General features: G+C 32.5%; 1 protein-coding gene across 5 annotated transcripts; it reads right to left on the reverse strand.

The window, feature by feature from the left end:
* Nucleotides 1-510: 510 nt before the first annotated feature.
* LOC145326865 (uncharacterized) lies at nt 511-19,499 on the reverse strand. 5 transcript variants are annotated; one of them, XR_013882012.1, is made up of 26 exons: nt 19,381-19,499; nt 18,895-19,208; nt 18,619-18,683; nt 18,352-18,452; nt 17,706-17,767; nt 17,324-17,377; nt 16,954-17,021; nt 16,398-16,529; nt 16,024-16,186; nt 15,317-15,483; nt 14,682-14,783; nt 14,268-14,403; nt 13,294-13,506; nt 12,367-12,469; nt 11,868-11,937; nt 10,590-10,646; nt 9,981-10,044; nt 8,041-8,116; nt 6,906-6,999; nt 5,478-5,605; nt 4,275-4,344; nt 3,906-3,956; nt 3,407-3,482; nt 2,958-3,063; nt 2,397-2,590; nt 511-583 (listed from the first exon to the last, which is right to left on the reverse strand). XR_013882012.1 is itself a non-coding variant. In XM_080170300.1 (25 exons), the coding sequence occupies exons 1-25, from the start codon at nt 19,422-19,424 to the stop codon at nt 2,458-2,460; spliced, it is 2,649 nt and encodes an 882-aa protein (XP_080026426.1). In that variant the 5' UTR covers nt 19,425-19,441; the 3' UTR covers nt 2,319-2,457. The 5 variants fall into 5 exon arrangements, 1 of the variants encoding a protein (XP_080026426.1); XR_013882009.1 differs by lacking the exon at nt 511-583 and adding an exon at nt 1,985-2,215; XR_013882010.1 differs by lacking the exon at nt 511-583 and adding an exon at nt 1,985-2,251.
* Between the last annotated feature and the right edge of the window lie 797 nt (nt 19,500-20,296).

Below are 20,296 nucleotides of genomic sequence, written 5' to 3' on the forward strand. Positions count from 1 at the left end.
CCCCAACGTCTATTGAATTTTCTTGTTTCAACATGACAGCCTCAAATTGAAAAACAATGGGAAAGATTTAGGCACAAATCCTCGAACATTAAAAACCAAACAGATTTCAGAGTACTGTTTAATAGTCAGGAAAAGCTTCACGCAAAAAATCAGCCGACATTGAAATTATAGAATATCTTTTTAATAAAAGTTAACGACGAAAACTCGGTCACGACCAGCCTTTAAAGCCGATCAAAAAGATATAATAAAAAGTAGCTTCGCGTTAACAAAAGGACTAACAATGAGAATTTAACAAATATATTTTATTTCGGTTATAAAAATATACATATGACAGTCAGGATAAATAACAAATATTAATATTAATAAATGTACTAAATTAATGAATATAATAAATGAACTAAATAAAGAGATCTACATAAATAAATGCAGAGATTACTTGCCAAAAGATGTAAGGGCATATTAAATAAAACAGTTTTGAATAAAATAAATACATTTTATTATTATCAGTACATGGTTTTAGCGTTGATTATAGACATCACAACAAACTAAATTTAAAAAGTTTCCTTTAAACAGATATTTTATGCTTATTTGAAAAAAGTTTCGATATTGGCCTCAAGTGGCATAGCAAGCTAGTAGAGTTTATAGAATAAGGTATGTGGTTTGTATGTCCACCTAGATATCTTTAACGGTTGAAGACCGTTGTTTCAACAAGGGTTTGAAAAGTTGTTGGAACCCCTAACCACACCTGAAGTTGAAACCTAAAGGAGCTAAAGGAGAATAGTAAATCTTTGATAAATTGTGCCTATAATATCTGATTCTAGAAAGCTCCCTAAAATATATCAAACACAAGATAGCTGAAAAATAGGGGATTTCAAAAAACGCTATTTTTGAAAATTGGCCAATTTTTAGAGGTTTTTTAAAGTTTTCTCAGGCTAGGAACGAGATATTCTGAAATTTTCAAAAATTCCTGGTTCTACTCTTCAAGACCTATTCAGGGAGCACCATGAAGCCATAGTTCTGATGCAATGATTTTTTGACCCCCTTAAGGGGGGCGTCAAAATTTCAAAGTGAAATTACTGGGCATAATAATTGCAACTGCACTACTTGAATTTCAAAAAAAGCCGGGGAAAAAAATCCCCTACTGAAAAATTACAGACTTCTTCAAATAACTTTTAGTGTAAGAATAGCAAAAATCACAAGGTTTGAAATATGGCAGTAGAGATTATATCCAGGGAGGTAGTAAGAGGAAAATGGCAACTATAGGGCAAAATTTACACAAAAAAATTTGCATGTTTGTTGGCATTATTCTGAGCTGGATCTTTAAATCATTTTAGTGGTGAGCCAGATCGGGGTGAGCCAACTTTCCAACAATGAGAGCACAGCATTTTATGAAATGCCGCGCTGTGATTGGCTGAAATTCGGCTCACCCCGATCGGGCTCACCACCAAAATGATTTAAAGATTTAGCTCTGTATCCCTGATTTAAAACACATTTTAATGATAAGTTTAAATTCCTAGTTCACATACTTTAAACTAGTACAAGCAGCTGCACCCCTAGGATCTAAGGACTCTGAATTCAGAGGAGTTAGTAAAAGGAGTTAGCAGAAAAATAGCATCGAACCAACCAAAAATTTAAATCTAAAAATGAAATAAGCTTAAAACATAAAATAATAAAGCCTAAAGCAACTGTTCAATAGTTATTGAAATCTTAAGCTTCAGATAAAAATACCTTACTAGTTTTATAATAAAGGATTTACACAAAGATCTTTCAATATCTGATTGGTAAACGACCATAAGCTCAAGATGTAATTTGAATGTCATGTGATACACATTTTTTTTTCTTATATGATTCTTTCATTTTAGTAAAATATGTAAAGAAAATATGAATTCAAAATAAGACTCCTCTTACAAATTAAATAGGTAACAAAATTTCTTGAGCAATATTGGACACCAGTTTCAAATGTAATATTTAATTTAAATTATACCTATTTAAGCGTATAAAACAACTATTTATATTAATACTATAATCAGTCTTTTGGGGCTTTAAATATATAAACTTTTACGTGTTCTAAATAACTTCAAAATCATTCCATTTCTTTATATTTAGGTCTTTTTGTTAATAAATTTGTAGGATAAGTTTTGTAAAAATTGTTACCCTTATATATAAAACTTTTGGTATTTACCAGGGATATTTCCTGGTATTTACATTTAAACAACTTTTCAGGGGTGTTTATTCTGCATGAAATACCCTGCTAAAGGGAGGAGTGGGGTAGATGAAACATATTTTTTCAATGTTTCTTCTCTTTTAGGAAAATAAACATTTTTCCTTTTTTAACTATAGGGAAAAAATGAAATTATGCAGCCGAAGAAAAAATTAATCTTGTGCAGAATATACACCTCTGACATTTTAACAACTATTAAAAAATCTTTAAACAAAAAATATGAAAAATGCTCCAATTTATTGAGACTCTGGCCCTTTGGCGGCGGCTTCTCTAATCCATTCTGTGAAGAAAGTGTTTAGATTGAGTTTTGATCTGGCTGTTGGGATTATTTGACGGGCATCTTTGATTCGCAGGAACTGGATAAATCTCCTAAATTAAAGGTATTATTAAAAGAGGCAGTATGTTTGTCTGTCTGGTTGTTCTGAAATATCTCAATAATAGCTGGACCGATTGTGCTCTCCTTCACGATTCTAAAAGATCTCAGGAATTTTTAAAATAGATTCAAGAAAAACAGATCGTAACCCCCCCCCCCCCAAAAAAAAGTATTTTTAATTGATTAAAAATTGTGTATGATTACAGTTTTTTATCATCTAACAAAATCTTTCCCGTGAAAAGCATGATTACGCGGTAACTAACCTTTTGATTACACGACATTCGTCTCCAAGTTTTAGCTGTGCGTGTTTTTGGTCCAATAAATATGATATAGAGAAGCTACTCTACAAGAGGCAAAACTTACTTGAGTTCCGAGAAGCTTGAATGTTCAGAGTAAGGCACCTCTAGAAGACTAATATTTTCTCTTGTCTGAACTTTCAGCCTACTCAACTCGGCATCGTGTCCACTTCCTAGGAAAAAAATGTTCGAATAATAATCATCAAAATAAAATTAAATATATAATAAATAAATAAATAATATTTCCAGTATGGCTTCGAAACCGATTAATATCCGCTGAATTAGAACCGGTTCTCAGGCATACTAAAAAATCATGTGTAGTATGGCATTATAGATAATTTTTTTTGTGAAATTAAAATGAAAATCATAAATTCAATACCAGTTTTGTTAACCCGAGTATTTGGCACCTCTTGACAAACAAACTGGTTTTAATCTTATAATTTTTCATTCTAATATCCGCGCACGCGGCAAGCTGTCTATAATACGATGCGATAAATAATTTTTTATGTAGTTTACCTTTTTCATGAGTCCATCCCGTAGGTTTAATACCCAAGACATGATCAAAGCTTCCAGACAGTTCTTGCATTTCTGCCTGTAATATAAACAATGATGACAAAACATTCTTAAGTAGAGAAGCACAAAATACATGGATAGGCAAACTGAGTTATACAGCATATGTTCAGTGCTCATAAAGAAGAGAGAGAAGGATGATAAATAGTATAAAATCACGAAACTTTCATATGTTAAATAAAAATATTTATTTTGCAGTATGACTGACAGACCAACGGACTAAGTAAGTTGTATACATGATACTCTTTGGTAAGGTGTTTCACTATCTTCACCAAAATAATCAGCTTCAAAATATTTAATTTATTTCACCCCTCTAGTTTTTAAAGGCTTTCAGAACTCTTTATTTTATCATTTTTCAACCTTTCTTTTTTTTTCACCCCCCCCCCCCCCCTACAGAAGGTCCCATGCAGAATATGCACCCCTGTATGGTTTACAATAAACGTACCTTTAATCCTTGCCAGGTAAGCTTCCTTTGTTCAACCACGTGAACTTTAGCCTAAATTACAACAAATATTAAATATAATATGCGTTGTATTATTTTTTCCATCTAATTTAAAGTTTAACTTGTATTAATTTGCACGTCTTTTTACTTCAAGCAAAACATAATAACTTTTCCCCAAGACAAAATTTCCAACCCTTTGAAGGGGAAAGGGTTATTTTTTCTTCTAGTCAACTATCAATCAAATTCGCACGACTTTTCACTTCATAATAAATCTAATAACTATTCCCTAAGACAAAATTTCTAACCTTTAGGAGGTGTTAATCTATCATCTTATCAATTACCATCTATCAATGATTTAATAACACATAGTACCTTAAATCTAGTGGAATTTTTGGCCCGACTGTTGATTTCTTCGTCTTCAAGAACTCTCCAAGTTTTCTGCCTGAAAAGATTTATAAATAATTTTTGAAATGTAAGTAATAAAAAAGGGACAATAAAATCAATAAGTATCGCAAAATTAGAAGTTAACAATAGCATAGAAGGAAAAACTAAAGGTTGGAAAATTTAAGAAATTATATTTGAATCAAATAAAATTTAAAAAAAAACATATATATAGTTAAAGTACTTACTTAATCATATGAACATACGGATGGACACACCCTAGTTATAGAATAACGGCTTAATAAAAAAAAATCCCAATATCATACAAATTCTATCTGTAACTGTTGGCGATTGTTTAATGACAAAATTGACATTGAGATTAAAAAATTTAAATTTTAAATTTGCCGCTAAAATAAACCAATGACGTGTCTCCTTGACACAGTATCAGAGTACAATTGGATGCCTTTTAAGATTGCGACACGTGATTGGTTTATTACAGCGGCTGTTTAAATATATATGTTGCAGGTTCGAGGCCAGCAATCTTCCATTCACCAGCTACGATTGTTTTATCCTATTTGCTGATTTAATCATGTTTTGTTTATGTTAATATTGATTATGCTCATATGTCCATAGCCTTAATAAAATGAGATCATGTCACCTGCAGTTATATTATTTGTATTCAATTCATATTATCCTTTCCAGATGAGGTTTTAGTTTTGATATTATAAAATGTATGTTTGTATTTCAGTATGATTGCAATGCATGGTTCAATAGTTAGGCTAGTTACCAAAATAGCCGGTTTTTATCCAGTTATCAGAGGCAAATTAAAAATTCTGAGATTTGAACACCAAAGTTGTTTCTGTTGTTCATAATGCCTATTAGACAAAAAATCCTTTGATACAAAAACTTTTTAAAACTATCATATTTAATTATCACATGCGTCTATTAGAACTAAGAAGCAAACCGAAAAAAATGTTTAATTTTCCAGTATTGCTTCAAAACCGATTAATGTCTACTGGATTAGAATCAGTTTTAAGTCATAGTGAAAAATCATGTATCTTATGGTATTATGGACATTTTCTACAAATAATAAAATAAAAATCATAATATTAATACTAGTTTTGTTAACTTAGGCCTTTAGTTTTATTATCCGCGGAAAGCTGTCTATAATACGATGCGATAAACAACTATTACCTTTTAGAATTAGCCCAAACTTGGCAGTCCAAGGCCTCGGCTACACCCTTAAATATTCTCTCCTTGCCAATGGTGTATCCTCCCACGAGAATAACCAACTTTGGGTACTTTTCTGACATTTCTAAAGCCTAAAAATATATTCTTCAAACTTATTACGACTAAATATGTCTAGATTAATTTACTAGGTAAACTATCTGCAAAACATGAATTTTTATGACGGTTGATATCAGCTCACCCAAAAACAGCTATGTCACACAGCAGCCATATCTAGCCGTCGGAAAATAAAAAAAATCAACTGCCTTAAGCAATAGTATTAGACAATCTTTTTAAGCAGCCACAAAACACTAAACATGTCTGCTAACCTTAAAAGCATAATTTGTTTAGCAGTCGCCGAGCCAACAGAAAAGAAAAAAAAACCTTCGGCCGCAAAATTTTTATCTTCTACTAGAGTTTTATATTGACATCTGAAGAGAGAAAAGTCTCAATAAATCATAATGTGTAAAATTCATATTTTTACCTGTTTTATTTCGTAGTACTATTTTTTTCCTTATCCTTTTAAGATAGCGTCATAACGTAAGTTTTCATTACATGCTACAAAAAATAATTTCAAGGAAAATTTTTCTAGTACATACAACTTATACAAATGATCAAACGTTAAAACTGTTCTTATTGAATATATATATTCTAGATAAATCTTCATTTTCTACGTCAATAACCAGGATCTTAATAATATAATGCGTTTCTAAAGTTTCTTTATCATTTCATTGTGAGAAGAAACCTTACTTTAAAGAACGACGTCTCAATATATTTGAACAGATTTGAAAACGTTTGAATATTTTTTTGTTTGTTAAATATCTAATTTTTTGGTAGGATCTTTAACCAATAGTTATTTATCGCATCGTATTATTAACAACTTTCCGCGGATATAAAAATGTACATTATAAGACTAATATAATGATTGTACATTTTTATATTTGTAGAAAACTGGATATAATACGATGCGATACATGATTTTTCAGAATAGCTTAGAACCGGTTCTAATCCAGCGGATATGAATTGAAGCCATAATGGAATATTCATTTACCGCAACCAGATATGAAAATCTACGTAGTTATCCTCATATCTACTCAGTCTTGGCTTGAAAAGCAAAGAATATTTGTTCCTTAGAGTTTAGAAAAATAATATTTATTTCTCGTATCGTATTATAAACGGCTTTCCGCGGATATAGAGCAATTATAAGATTAAAACTAGTTTTTATAGTCCCGATGTGCCGAAGGCACCGGCTAAAAAAACTGGTTTTAATCTTATGATTGTACATTTCTATATTCGTAGAAAACTGGATATACGATGCTAGACATAGTTTTTTAGTATGGATGAGAACCGGTTCCTAGCCACCGGATTCGAATGAATACGATAAAATGTTCTTACCTTTTCTTTGGCGAACTGAATAACATCATGTTGTGGGGGGAAATCATAGGCAGGATCACAATATGTTGTATCCAGATATACTGTATCTATTCTTCTAAATATAGATACATAGATAATATAAATATTATAGTATGTTGTATCCAGATATACTGTATCTATTCTTCTAAATAAGATACAGATGTAGTTTGATGTGTGTCGTTGATTTTCTGATGTGATCAATTTATTTATCCGCGGACAATTGTTTACAAAACATATAAAAATTAGATACATCCAGTACAACATAGTTTAAATAACTTTTTTCTAAGATTAGTATAAATATATAATGTGTCTAGTATAACTTCCCAATAATTCTACGTCGCGTTGATTTAAGTCAGAACTGAAAATACTCAATGTACAGTACATTAAGTAAAATAATATCCAAATTTAAAAGAATAAGGATGTTTGAACTATTTTGTGTGTCTATTAAGACTTCAAAAATATTGCCTTTATAATTTATTCCTTGCTTTATATTTTACTAACGGCTACGCCCCTAGAGGCCTCTAGGGGCACTTGAGGGGAGAGTCGAATTTGATAACCCAATTTCTTATTTTAGATTTTAAAAGACAAAGTAAAAATTTTTTTTTTTTTTTTGGGGGGGGGGTTGGGGGTGTCCCACCCCCCCAGAAAATAGTTAACAACCTTCCCGGGACCTATGAGAAGCTACCCTGTTAAGGAGAACCCGATCGGTTCAGCGGTTAGCGAGATCCTTCGGTACAAACAAACACACAAACATACAAACACACAGACACACATCCTGTTACTTTAGTACCTGTATAGATATCTTTTTTTTTATTAGGCCCCATGGGAAAATTGTCAATAATACGGTACATTAATTTTCATTAAGGCTCCGAACCGGTTCTAATAATCGGTTTCGAAGCTTAACTTGAAAAAGAATCATCACATCATATTGCATTACAGATATTTTTCCGCGGATAACAAAACAAATTGTATGATTAATACAACAGGGTTAATTCTATGATCATTAACTTAGGTAATCTGTCTGTAATACGATTCATTGTTTTCCAGTATGATTTAGAACCGGTTCTAATCCAGCGGAAATAAACCGGTTTCAAAGCCATACGGATGTAAATTGTACCTGTTATTCCAGAATACGGATTCAGATTCCATGCTCGGATCTGCACGGAAATCCCCAACATGAAGAATTGTCTTTCCTAAAAAAATGAAATAAAATGGCAGTCAGGGATCTTAATGGATAAGACAATTGACGACGAATTGATATACTTCCCCATTGATGATGATAAACATAATTACCCCTTCTGTAGATTAAAATTGTTGGTTAAAAAGATTGGACGCCAATAGTTTTTAACCAACCAATTAAAATTTAAACAAGTATTCAAAGTTTTTTTTACCAACGAATAAGATGAAGTAGTTATCAAAGTTTGGGTACAAGTGAATTTTCAGTCCAATGTCCTTTCTCCCCCAGAGAAAAACATTAGAAAAAACCGCGGTGATTTTTTTAGCAGAGCTGATCTCTACAAGGTCTTTATCTATCATTGCTCAAATGATGTCCCTCAATCAAGGATGACAACATCCATAAGTAGCGAAGCTCAAAAACTATAAATAGACAACTGGAAATGATCTATAGAGTATGTAATAAAAAACTTCAATAACAAAAATCACGAAACCTTTTAAAATGTATATTGTATAATGGTTTTTTGAAGCATTAAGCTAATAAGAAAAAACGTTAAAATCTAACATTCGATTTAGCACCCCAAAAAATAGTAAGTCTTTAAAAAACTTGGTCAAAATATGAAGAATGTTGACTTAATTAATCACTAAAAAATCCAACCGTTTATCTTGAACAGTAGTTGAGAAAATCACAAAAACTTGAAAAACTAGGAATCGATCTAGCACCCTAACCAATAAAGATATCTTAATAAAAATAGGTGGAATCATGTATAAAGTAAACTTGTTCAATCCCTGAAAATTTCAACTGTCTATCTTGCATAGGGATTGAAACAATCATGAAAACTTTAAAATCTAGGAATCGATCTAGCACCCCAACCAATAAAGGCATCTAAATAAAACTTAATCGAAATATGTAAAATCTAAATTTATTCAATCCCTGAAAATTCCAGCCATTTATCTTGAACAGGAATCGAGAAAATTACAAAAACGTAAAAATCTAGGAATCGATCTAGCACCCGAATTAACAGACAGACGGACAAAACAATGTATAGATTAGATGGGCATATGTCATAGGAATCTTCACTAAAAATTTCAGCTGTCTATCTTGAATAGGAGCCGAGAAAATTACGTTTCCCCCATAGCGTTACGGACGGACTGACGGACTGACTGACGGACGGACGGACATAGTGAATTATAGAGTAGCTTTGCTACTAAAAATACACCATTGTAATATATTGGAATAAATCTGTTTAAACGAAATAAACATTATGATTCTTATCCTTATAATAAAGTAATAGGATGTCTATCTGTTTGTACCAAAGGATCTCGCTAACCACTGAACCGATCGGGTTCTCCTTTACAGGGTAGCTTCTCATAGGTTCGGGGAAGGTTTATGACTATTTTCTTGGAGGGTGGGACACCCCCCCACCCAAAAAAAATTTAAATATTATTTTAAAAATCTAAAATACGAAAAATTAGGTTGATCAAACCTCTTGGGGCAAAGCCCCTACAGGCTAGGCGAATCCGCTAGTATTATTAAAAAGTAGGTATATTTATACTAAAACTCTAATATAACATTTCAAACTGTTTGTCAGAAGAAAATATTACCACACTGACATGATAAGGCAGAGACATGTCATTAAGTAAATTAAGAATTGTAGAATAGCTGCGCTACTAACAGTTATTTGTCGCATCGTATTATAAACAGCTTTCCGTGCATATAAAAATATGTACTAAAATGTATAATTATAAGATTAAAATCAGTTTTGTTAGCCGCTGAGGTGCCGAAGGCATGTGCTAACAAAACTGGATTTAATATTATGATTGTACATTTCTATATTCGTAGAAAACTGGATATAATAGGTATATGATTTTTCAGTATTTTACCTGTTGTGAGCCGGAACACAAACATAACAGCACCGGGACAATGGTTTGCATCAATACAGGAGATCTAGACATAGATTAAGTATTAGAAACAAAAAATGGTATATCTAAACTAGCGCCCTGCCCTGCCTCGACCCCTTCCCCACATAGCATGTAGGCGCTACTTCAATTGGGAGGGCACAAAAATAGACCAAACCACCCTAAATGTTTGGATTCAGCTGAACACAGATATTCAGTGGGTTGCGATATCTTAATGGACAAAGAAACAAAACCCTTACAACTTTATATAAAAGGGTATTCAATTTTAATTTCTCATCTGTACCAAACTCGAAATAAGAATCTAACAAAGCATCAAGTTTCAGATTAAATTTAGATTTAATTTGTTTTACAGATAGAAGTATCAATAGTGGTAAAAATCTAATAAAAAGCATTTAATCATACCAATATGGATACAGGATATACATGGGGATATATTGACAGGAGAAAATTTGTGACCAATTTAGCTTAATAAGATGGACCTTATTTATTGGCCAAATCGTTCATCCAGTAGAAGGGGAGGGTTACATAAAAATCTGGTGCAACCTCCAAGTAATAATATATCGATTATTATACCTGAACTTGGTCAATCACTCGTTCTTGTCCAGGATCTATGGTTGTTATCAATTTTTCCTAAACAATGAAAAATTACAAATCAATAAAAATACACTAATTTCTAAATCATGTAGACATATCTGTAAAAAAACTATGAGAATTTTCTTTAGTTTTTTTTAACCGTACATAGAAAGTAAAGACCAAGCGATCAAAAGCTTTGATCAAGTATAAGATACAATAATTTATTATTATACAAATTACATTCTTAATTTTTATTTGGTACCTGCCCTAAATTATTTACAAACCCAGGAACTTTTAAAAGCTATCCAGTAGAGGAGAACCATATCCGTTCAGCGGTTAGCGAGATCATTTGGTTTAAACAGACAGACACACAGATAGAGATTGATATGATATAATTTACAAACTCGTTTAAGGGGGATTATCAAAACTTAAGTACATGAAAATACTTTTTCCAAAATTTAGTTCCGTGTACTGGTAGGTATAGTATTTTTCAATGTGATAATCTTTTCTTTTGAAATGTTCTTTTATTCTTAATGCATATATACAAAGGAGTACGTACGTATGAATATTTTTTTCTAAAGAAAATCGCCCACCAATTTATCAATAAAATAAGATAGTAGTTTAGATATTTTACGTAGGATGTAGTGGATAAAAGGGAAGAGTCATTTATTATATTATTGGGAGCGAAGCTACTCTATAACTTTCTCATTCACTTTGACTAAAAGATTGCAATAAATATTGACTGTACCATCCTTGTTTACTAATAGTTTTAAAAAAGAAACTCAAACTGTTCAAAGTTCAAATAAAAATTAGCTTCGCTATTTTAGACATGGCTGTCTTTGTCTGTTAAAACGTATATACCTATGTACTTAATAAAAATGAAACAAGGACGATAACGTATAATAGTGGATAAGCATAATAATAATAGTTATTTATGACATCGTAATAGACAGCTTTCGGTAGATATTAAAATGTAAAATTAAAAAAAAAACAGTTTTGTTAGTCCGGGCTAACAATACATGTATTAATTTTATGATTTTATTTTAATATTCGTGAAGATTGTCTGTAATACGATGCTATACATGATTTTTCCGTATGGCTCTGAAACCGGTTCTAATCCAGCGAATATTAGTCGGTATCGAAGTTATACTGAGAAAAAATTAAATCCGCAACTTTAATAAAATTAGGTAAGTGGCGAAAATATTCAATTACGTGTAGACAAACCGTAGTAACTCATAGAGAAGCTTTACCTAAAATGTATTTAAGATAGGTACTTACATTTACTTTTACATAGGCTAATAAACATCTTTTTGTCAGACTAGAACAAACAATAGGTTTACTCCAATGCCTAAAATACACGACAATTTGTTAGTTAGTTTTTTCTGTGCTTGCATGGCACTTTAAGGGAAGACACCAGACATAACTTAGTTTGATAACAATGCTCTTAAATCTTAGTTGGCTCAAAAACTTTGAGGACTTTTATAAAATATTGATTGGGTTGTACTAACTTAAGTCACGTGTCCAAGCCTTTCATTAATAATTTTCATTTGGAAATGGTATTATTGTTTATCATTATGGGATGAACATAAATTTTTCTTCAATTGTCTTATCCATAATATCCCTGGTATTATTACTCTAGTCAAGAAAATAAAACTTTTTCTGCCATTTGACAGCTATTTTCATTTTTTCTACTTTGCTTGTTTTGTTTATCTTCTTGTCTGTCTAATTATCTATCTATCTGTTCATCTATCTATCCTTCTACCTATCCATTACTTACTTTGTTAATCCTTGATAATGATCATAATGATAATGTGTCAGGAAGTATGTTAGTACTCCGGGTATTTGGCCCCAATTGAAGGCATCCACGGCGAATGTTGTATCTAAACAAAGATTAATTTTAGATAAGATTAAACTTATGAGTGACTTTAAAAAAACAAGGATGACAACATCCATAAAAGCGAAGCACTGAAACTGTAGGACAAACGGACATTAACACTTATATAGTGTCAGAAGTTCAGAACTGAATAATCAGAATATAAATGTATAAGAGTTGAAGCAAAATTGTAAGTGTAAATATGTTGAAAATTTGCTTGATACAGGATAATGTTTATGGACATACATACATTTTTAGGACTTGATTATAGAGTTGCTTCGCTTGAAACATTATACTTTGTTGTCCCAGGGATAAACATACCAAAAATCAGATCAATCCGATGATTAGATCACAAAAAAATTTGTTGTTAAAAAAGTAAAAAAAATCAATATGTTTAAAATGGACGTACGGACATTCTTGTAATGATCTTAGAGTTGCTACGCTTTCTAAATCGTACCTAACTACTAAAGGAATCACCATGCAAAGTTTGAAATCGATAGGACAATTCTAACATGCCTAAACTAACTAAAAAGCTATCCGTTTGTGACGGACGGACGTACGGACCGACCCTAATTATAGAAAAGCTTCGCTTTTAATAACTGTCTCATGTTAATAACCTAAAACAAAAACAAAAACTGAAAAGACAGACAGATAGTCATCCTGCTTCTTTACGGTTATTAAAAATAAAAGGATTACCTTTAGAAAACAAAATAAAATCAATTAAAACTATCTATGATATTGATTAGCCCAATTTTCTATGTCTAATTTTACCAAAGTGCATTACATACTAGTTTTTTTTCAACTGTATTAACTTTTTAATCGAAATCTCACCTTTGACAATCTTAAACCAGGGTAGCTTGCGTTTTCGCTCTTCGGACGGGGACCGAACCTGCGTACCATTTTGGTTTCGCGGTGTTGCTGACCTTGGTCTGGGCGGGGGTGGGGCCGCGGGTTTCTTGAAGATTTTATTCCATTGATTTACAGCCTCGTCGTATTTGGTTCGTTTTGCGTATACATAGTCTCCTCGGATGTCAAGCTCGTCAGCTGAAAAACGTACATAAAATTCAAAATGGCGGCAAAATTTTTAATCCGTCAGTAAAGTATTACATTTCAGTATTCTGCAAAAGACATAATAGCATAAATAAAGTATGAGGACTTATACAAATCTACAAATAAACTTGATGTTGAAATATTAATTTGATGTTATGTTGTTGTTGTTGTAGCCCTGATTTTCTGAAGTTAGGATTCAGATGCACAAGGAATTGGATGTGAGAATCCTTTGACTAATCATAGAGTGTATTCTATGTTACATTACAAGCTGACCCGCAATTCTCGTGGAAGCTACTCAATTATTACATCACCCTGGCCTAGAGTTTTGGCAGGTGTTCCATATTAAGCCACCCTAATTAATGACACTCTTAAACGAGGAGCGTGAACAAAGGAAAGCATGGTTAAAGCTGCTTCAATTGATTGGTAGAATCCTAATTTCCAAAAAAAATTCCTCATTACAACCATACCTAGGGTTTCTCAGGGAAGGTTACGATAACTTATAAAGGGGTGAGGGGGCGGATGCGCCACTTTTTGAAACCAAAAGTAAAACGCGCATGGTCTCACCCATAAAAAGGTTTTCGCCGAAATTATTATTTTTTGCCAAATATTTCAAATATGTCCAAACGTTTCTACCACTAAAAGTAACTACAGAAGGGATAATTTTGTATATCATCATTGGGGATGTAAATCAATTTATCGTCCATTGTCTTCTTCTTTTAGACCCCTTCTTAAAAACGAACCAAAAAATAGAGCACCTGTTTCAAGATTCAAATTTTCTTTCTCCCTTCTTCCCTGCTTGCTGGCAAAATAAGATGTAATTCTTGACTGTTTACTAGGAGAGATTGGGGAGCTACCATCACTATCTGTCCCACCTCCACACTTAGCGGTCACCTAAACATTAAGGTTAAAGATGATATTAAATGACATATTTTTTTCTGGGGGGTGGGGAGGGGGGGTTGGATGGACATTATTGGACAAACGAGCTTTTAGTGGACACTAAAGTAGCTCTTTCTTATTACATCAATTACACCGACATTTTTAAATATGGCGGGTCTTAAAACTTTGGGAATCTTAAACAGTTCACGGTAAAATGTCAAGGGAATCAATTATCCCCCCCCCCCCAAAAAAAAATAAAAGCTAAATTGCTATATTATTTCCTGTATTCCTACCTCAAACTTCTTTTGTTTGACCGGGACTCTAACGGATAGTGTCCTGTTACCCTCCTGGTGGACGGTCACCTCAAATTCAGAACTGTCACGAGTACATCTCACCTAGGAACAAGATTAGTTTTCAAGAAGGTAGATTGTGTAGGAATTATTTATCTGACACATTTAAATAAAAAAATAAAATCCCTATAAAATGACTAATATAGGCATTATTTCATAAAGAAAGACACACAAACATCCTTTCTTTGACAGATTATAGAACAAATGGAAATCATTTTCTCATGATATTAGCTTAACAAATGTACTTCCGATGATTATCTGCTATGCCAAATAAAAGAATTGTTAATTATAGACTAACATTTTGGCGACCATAGGTTTAGAGGTCCTAAGGGCCAAACAAATAAGAATAACCCCAAAAGGCATAATAAAACAATGGTAGATAAATAAATGCATATGAAGAGTAAAGCAAGAGTAACTTTTTTTTACAGGCGATTTCTCTTACAGGTTGGCATGGTTGGAACCTTCCCAAAATAGATTTAAACCTTCCTGTGACCTACAAGAGACTTGTAAAGGAGAACCTTATCGGTCTACCGCTTAACGAGATATTTAATTAAAAACACAGAAAGAAAATAATTCACCTTTAAATTATCCGTCCTCTTATTATTGACATTGGCAGCAGGTACTTTACTATTGTCATCATTCTCATGATCATCACTATCCACGTCTATAGGAGTTCCTTTGCTTGTATGCTCAAATGGATCATTCGATTGTGCAACAGAATTATTTGCCAAGTCTCCTCCATCACCTTTGAAACACAAATTTAAATTTGAGATGAAAAATGTTAAAAGATATTTTAAAATAGATAGAAATAAATTAACATTTGTTTTCAAACATAGCGGTTCCGCCTCTAAAGACCTGGAGGCTTGAAAGAAGGTTGGGGGGAGTCAAACCTGTATCTTAAATTCTAATTGAAAGTATTTATTTTAGGGGAGGGGCGATTTGTACATAAGTAGGGTGAGGGTACTCTCCTCCGAAATAGTTTCCTGGACCCATGAGAAGCCTCACAGCAAAATAGTACCATATCGACTAAGGGGCAGTGACCGATATTCATCGCTATTGACACACAGACAGACATCCTGTTACTTTGATTAACAATATGTCTTCTAAAGAATAAAATTTTGCCTCCGACATTTAAGAATCCGGAATCCGCAAGAATCCGCCACTTTTTTGACGGATTCTTTAAGAATCCGGAATCCGAATCCGGCCCAAAAATTCGACGGATTTGAACTAAACATTCAGAGACATAAATAAATAAAAAAAAATCGAAAATTGATAAAACAGAAACCTGTTGTTTGCTTATTTCCACCATTTAATTGATTGGCACTTGGTCTGCCATTGCTTGGACCTGCAACTTGTGAGGTACCAGTTACAGACTCAACTCTACGCGGAGGTGCTGTGCCCCTAGGGGTGCTGTATCCACCACGTAGAATACTTTGGTTGTCTTCACCCTAAGGTTTAAATAAAATGTAAAAAATCGAAGACTTTTCCCCTTAACATTTGAAACATTAAGTTACTAGGTATTTATATATTGATATTATTATCATTTGATTTTATGGCCTATAAAGAGATATGTTTCTGAAGTTTGTTGCCAAAAGAATCTTCCTTAAAAAGCACATTAAACATTTTATTTATCAGAACATCCTGACTGATACGGAATACCTGAGATTTTCTACCGTCACTGTCCATGTTCTGTAGAAACTGGCGGACATGACTGGTCGACAGTTTTCTGCTGCCCGCCTCAGATGGCGGGGAATCGTTATCCGTTAGTAGGCAGTTATTTTCACCAAGTTTCTATAAACAGTGATTGTAAATTAGGTACATTAGTTACGTTGACAGACACAGCAAAAAATGGTAGCCCGCTTGCCGTCACATGACGTCATAGAGCTGTTGGGTTGGAATCAAGACCACGCAACGCAATACTAGAGATATTAAACTTGTACTTTAACTGCTGCTGTGTCCAGTTAACCTTGGGTGATAGAGTAACATTTTCAGTTTAAATGCACTAAGGCCCTGAGACATTCGCTTGAAGTCAATGAGGACCTAGCACTCTCGAGGTAATACATCAATGTCATATATAAATAGACATTGTACAAAATGTACTGTACAGACCCAAACATAGAGAGTTAGTTGCATTTGCCTGGCACTTAATTTACTGGACATATGGACGGACTAGCTAGTTATGGAGTAGCTGCGTTATAAAAAAAAGAAACTGTACCTGAATTGGACTAAAGGGTCGTCCGTCAACCGGAGTGGAGTTAAAACAGGGGGTTGGTGCAATAATTTCTAGATAGTTAATTTTGATCAATTATAATACCTAGGTACTAGTTAAAGCTTTCATATTTTATTCAAACTATTTTAAATGCCTTTTGGATAATGGAAAGAAAAGGTAGTAACAGGTTTTGTCGTATTTTCACTGTAGCTTTTCAATTATTTCTAGCCTCAGCGGGGCGCTCTAACCTGCCTTTAAAAAAATTATTTTCAGCGTATTAACTCCAATATTACTTTTCTATGTAGTTTTTATCATGTTCTTTATATTTCTTATTTTTAGATATAAATGTCCTTGTTTCAATAATTAACTGTCTTACCTCTTTGTAAGGGAGGAAATTCGCCGGATTGAAAATCAGAAGCTTGAGAAAATTCTAAAATATAAATTTTTACTAAAAGTCTACAATAAGAATCAAAATTAAAATATTTTTAAAATAAAAAAAACATTTTTATTAAAGAATGGATTTTTCTTCGAAAATACCTAGGTATTAAATGTAAAATATTTTTTTTCAGATAATTCATTCGGTCTTTTTCTTAAACCTTTTCCAAAAAACAAATCAATGAATTATTTCCATAACGTCCTATTTTTAATTGGTAACATTTATGCCTACATAAAAATACAAAAAAAATATACCAAAATTATATTTACTAATGTTATATGACTGACAGAAAAGTAGAAGGAATGCACCTTAGTTTACTTACCAAGTATTTGAGTAGTTCTAGTAAAAGCTCCCATATCTCTATGCTGTGCTAATAACAAATGCCTATAACAATAATAATTCTAGTAAAAGCTCCCATATCTCTATGCTGTGCTAATAACACATGCCTATAACAATAATAATTCTAGTAAAAGCTCCCATATCTCTATGCTGTGCTAATAACACATGCCTATAACAATAATAATTCTAGTAAAAGCTCCCATATCTCTATGCTGTGCTAATAACACATGCCTATAACAATAATAATTCTAGTAAAAGCTCCCATATCTCTATGCTGTGCTAATAACACATGCCTATAACAATAATAATTCTAGTAAAAGCTCCCATATCTATATGCTGTGCTAATAACACATGCCTATAACAATAATAATTCTAGTAAAAGCTCCCATATCTCTATGCTGTGCTAATAACACATGCCTATAACAATAATAATTCTAGTAAAAGCTCCCATATCTCTATGCTGTGCTAATAACACATGCCTATAACAAAAAAAATTTTACACACATTTTTTGGGGATCGTTAATGAATTTGGATTGGTTGGTTCATTGAGTTCAGTGTTCAAATGTTTCTACGTACTAATGTAACTATATACATCAATTTTTTAGTCATTGTCTTATTAGTTTTATTACCTGAATTGACTAAAATGGCTGGCAAACAGGCTCTGGCACTTGAGGCCATCAGGACAATCAGATGCACTGTCGGGAAGCTCTTCACAACATTTCACATGGTCCTAAATTATTAGGTTAGGCAAAGATAACATTATAATTAGAGTAGTAAGATTTTTCAACCGTCGAAAGGGCTAAAGGCAAGCTTGCAAAAATGGAGGAAATCTAAATGTTACTAGATAAGGAAGATGTTTATTATACCACTAAAGATTATAATGATTTAAAATCTACCTGCAAAATACTTTTATCCAGGACTCGCAATGGCACTTGGCAAATTGGACAATGTTGGTCACTCTCTAAAAATAAAACATTTCTTGTAATATATGATTATCATATCGTTTTTTGATCTAAATCTACATTATAATGTTATTTTAGAGTAAAACTTGTTCTTTTACCTGTACGAACCTATCCAAAGTAATTCCTGATAATAAAAATTTTATGATAATGTCCCCTCCCCTTCCATCTCTTTCCTTTTTTACAGTACTTTTAAATTAAAATAAAACTCACCATTGTTATTTTCAATTAATTCTGTTTTTCTACCCCAGAAAGAATCAAGAATAGTTTGTTTACTTGGCGAGGTGTAGGGAGAGATGATCTTGCCAGGCGAGGTCTTCTTTTTGGCGGGAGATTTGAATACACTTTTGGCGGGAGATTTGAGTACACTTTTGGCTGGAGATTTGAGTACATTTTTGGCGGGAGATTTGACATAATTTTTTCTTGTATTTGGTGCTTTTCTAGCTGACTGGGTAGGTTGTTTATTGGCAGTTTTGTTTTTCAGGTTACCATTTTTGACAATTTTCTTTCGTTTCAGTGGTCTGTAACTGAAAAAATTTAATCCATAAAGTAGTGTTTAAACGTTTATCAGTCGCAAATCTTTGTCAATTCATGACTTATCTAGGTATCAAAGGCTTAGCTATCTATTACTAAAAAATCTTACTTTTTTGCATTTCTTAACTTTTTTACTTTAGAATAAATAAATACATTTTTCCTTACCTAAAAGGATCTTGGAAATCATCAGTGCTGTCCATGTCTAGCATATTACATATTTATCTCTACTAATATTGTTAAAAATATAATATCAACAACTAAATCAAAATTTTTATTTTAATCTACTAGGTATAGGTACAAAAAAAAAATTATTTACCAAAATTTTCATAATATTATACTAATATAATACAGGGGTAATTTTTTCTCTCATATTTTCCGTTAAGTTATGTGTAGGATATCATATAAGTTAAATGCATTAATTAAGTCAAACTGTTTTTAATTATGACCAAACGTTTAGAATACATTTGGTCATAACTAAGTACAGTTTGACTTAATATGAGCATTTGACTAAAAGCTTACACACAACTTTAAGGAAAATGCACGAATAAAATGACCCCTTTATTACTTAAACTATAAAGGGAGGGGGTGGATGTGCCACTTTTTGAAACCAAAAGTAAAACGCGCTAGATCTCAGCCCATAAAAGAGTTACAGCTCTAAAATTCGGCACAGCAGTTGTGTTTGTAGAGAACAATATGGAACTGTGAAGAAACGGCGGCGGAACCGCAGCTCCCGCCGAAAACCGCCGTTTCCCGCCGAATTTTTTTTTTACATTTTTTCGCCAAATTAGACACTTCTCAATTATCTGAGATAAACTTTTTTACTCATAAAAATTTCCCTTATATTTTCACGTGACCCTTGTAATATTTCAAACATGTCAATATTAAAAAAAATTGCAAGTGTCAAATCTTACAAGTGTCAAGTGAAAATATAAGGGAAATATTTATGAAAAAAAAAGTTTATCTCAGATTATTGAAAATTGTCTATTAAGGTGAGAAAAGGTAATAAAATCTCGGCGTTTTACTTTTGGTTTCAAAAAGTGGCACATCCGCCTCCCCCCTTTAAAACCTTCTTTTATAATAT

Source organism: Acartia tonsa, chromosome 8 (genome assembly GCF_053477335.1).
Source record: "Acartia tonsa isolate MP-2025a chromosome 8, ASM5347733v1, whole genome shotgun sequence".
Lineage (NCBI taxonomy): Eukaryota > Metazoa > Arthropoda > Copepoda > Calanoida > Acartiidae > Acartia > Acartia tonsa.

What these genes read in the sequence shown, in the direction of transcription:
- LOC145326865 (XM_080170300.1), bottom strand. Translation starts at nt 19,424, where the DNA reads ATGCTAGACATGGACAGCACTGATGATTTCCAAGATCCTTTTAG. An exon ending in ATTAATTGAAAATAACAATG is followed by an intron (nt 18,684 to 18,894) that starts GTGAGTTTTATT and finishes TTTTATTTTTAG; the next exon opens with AGAGTGACCAACATTGTCCA. An exon ending in GTGACGGTAGAAAATCTCAG is followed by an intron (nt 16,187 to 16,397) that starts GTATTCCGTATC and finishes TTTAAACCTTAG; the next exon opens with GGTGAAGACAACCAAAGTAT.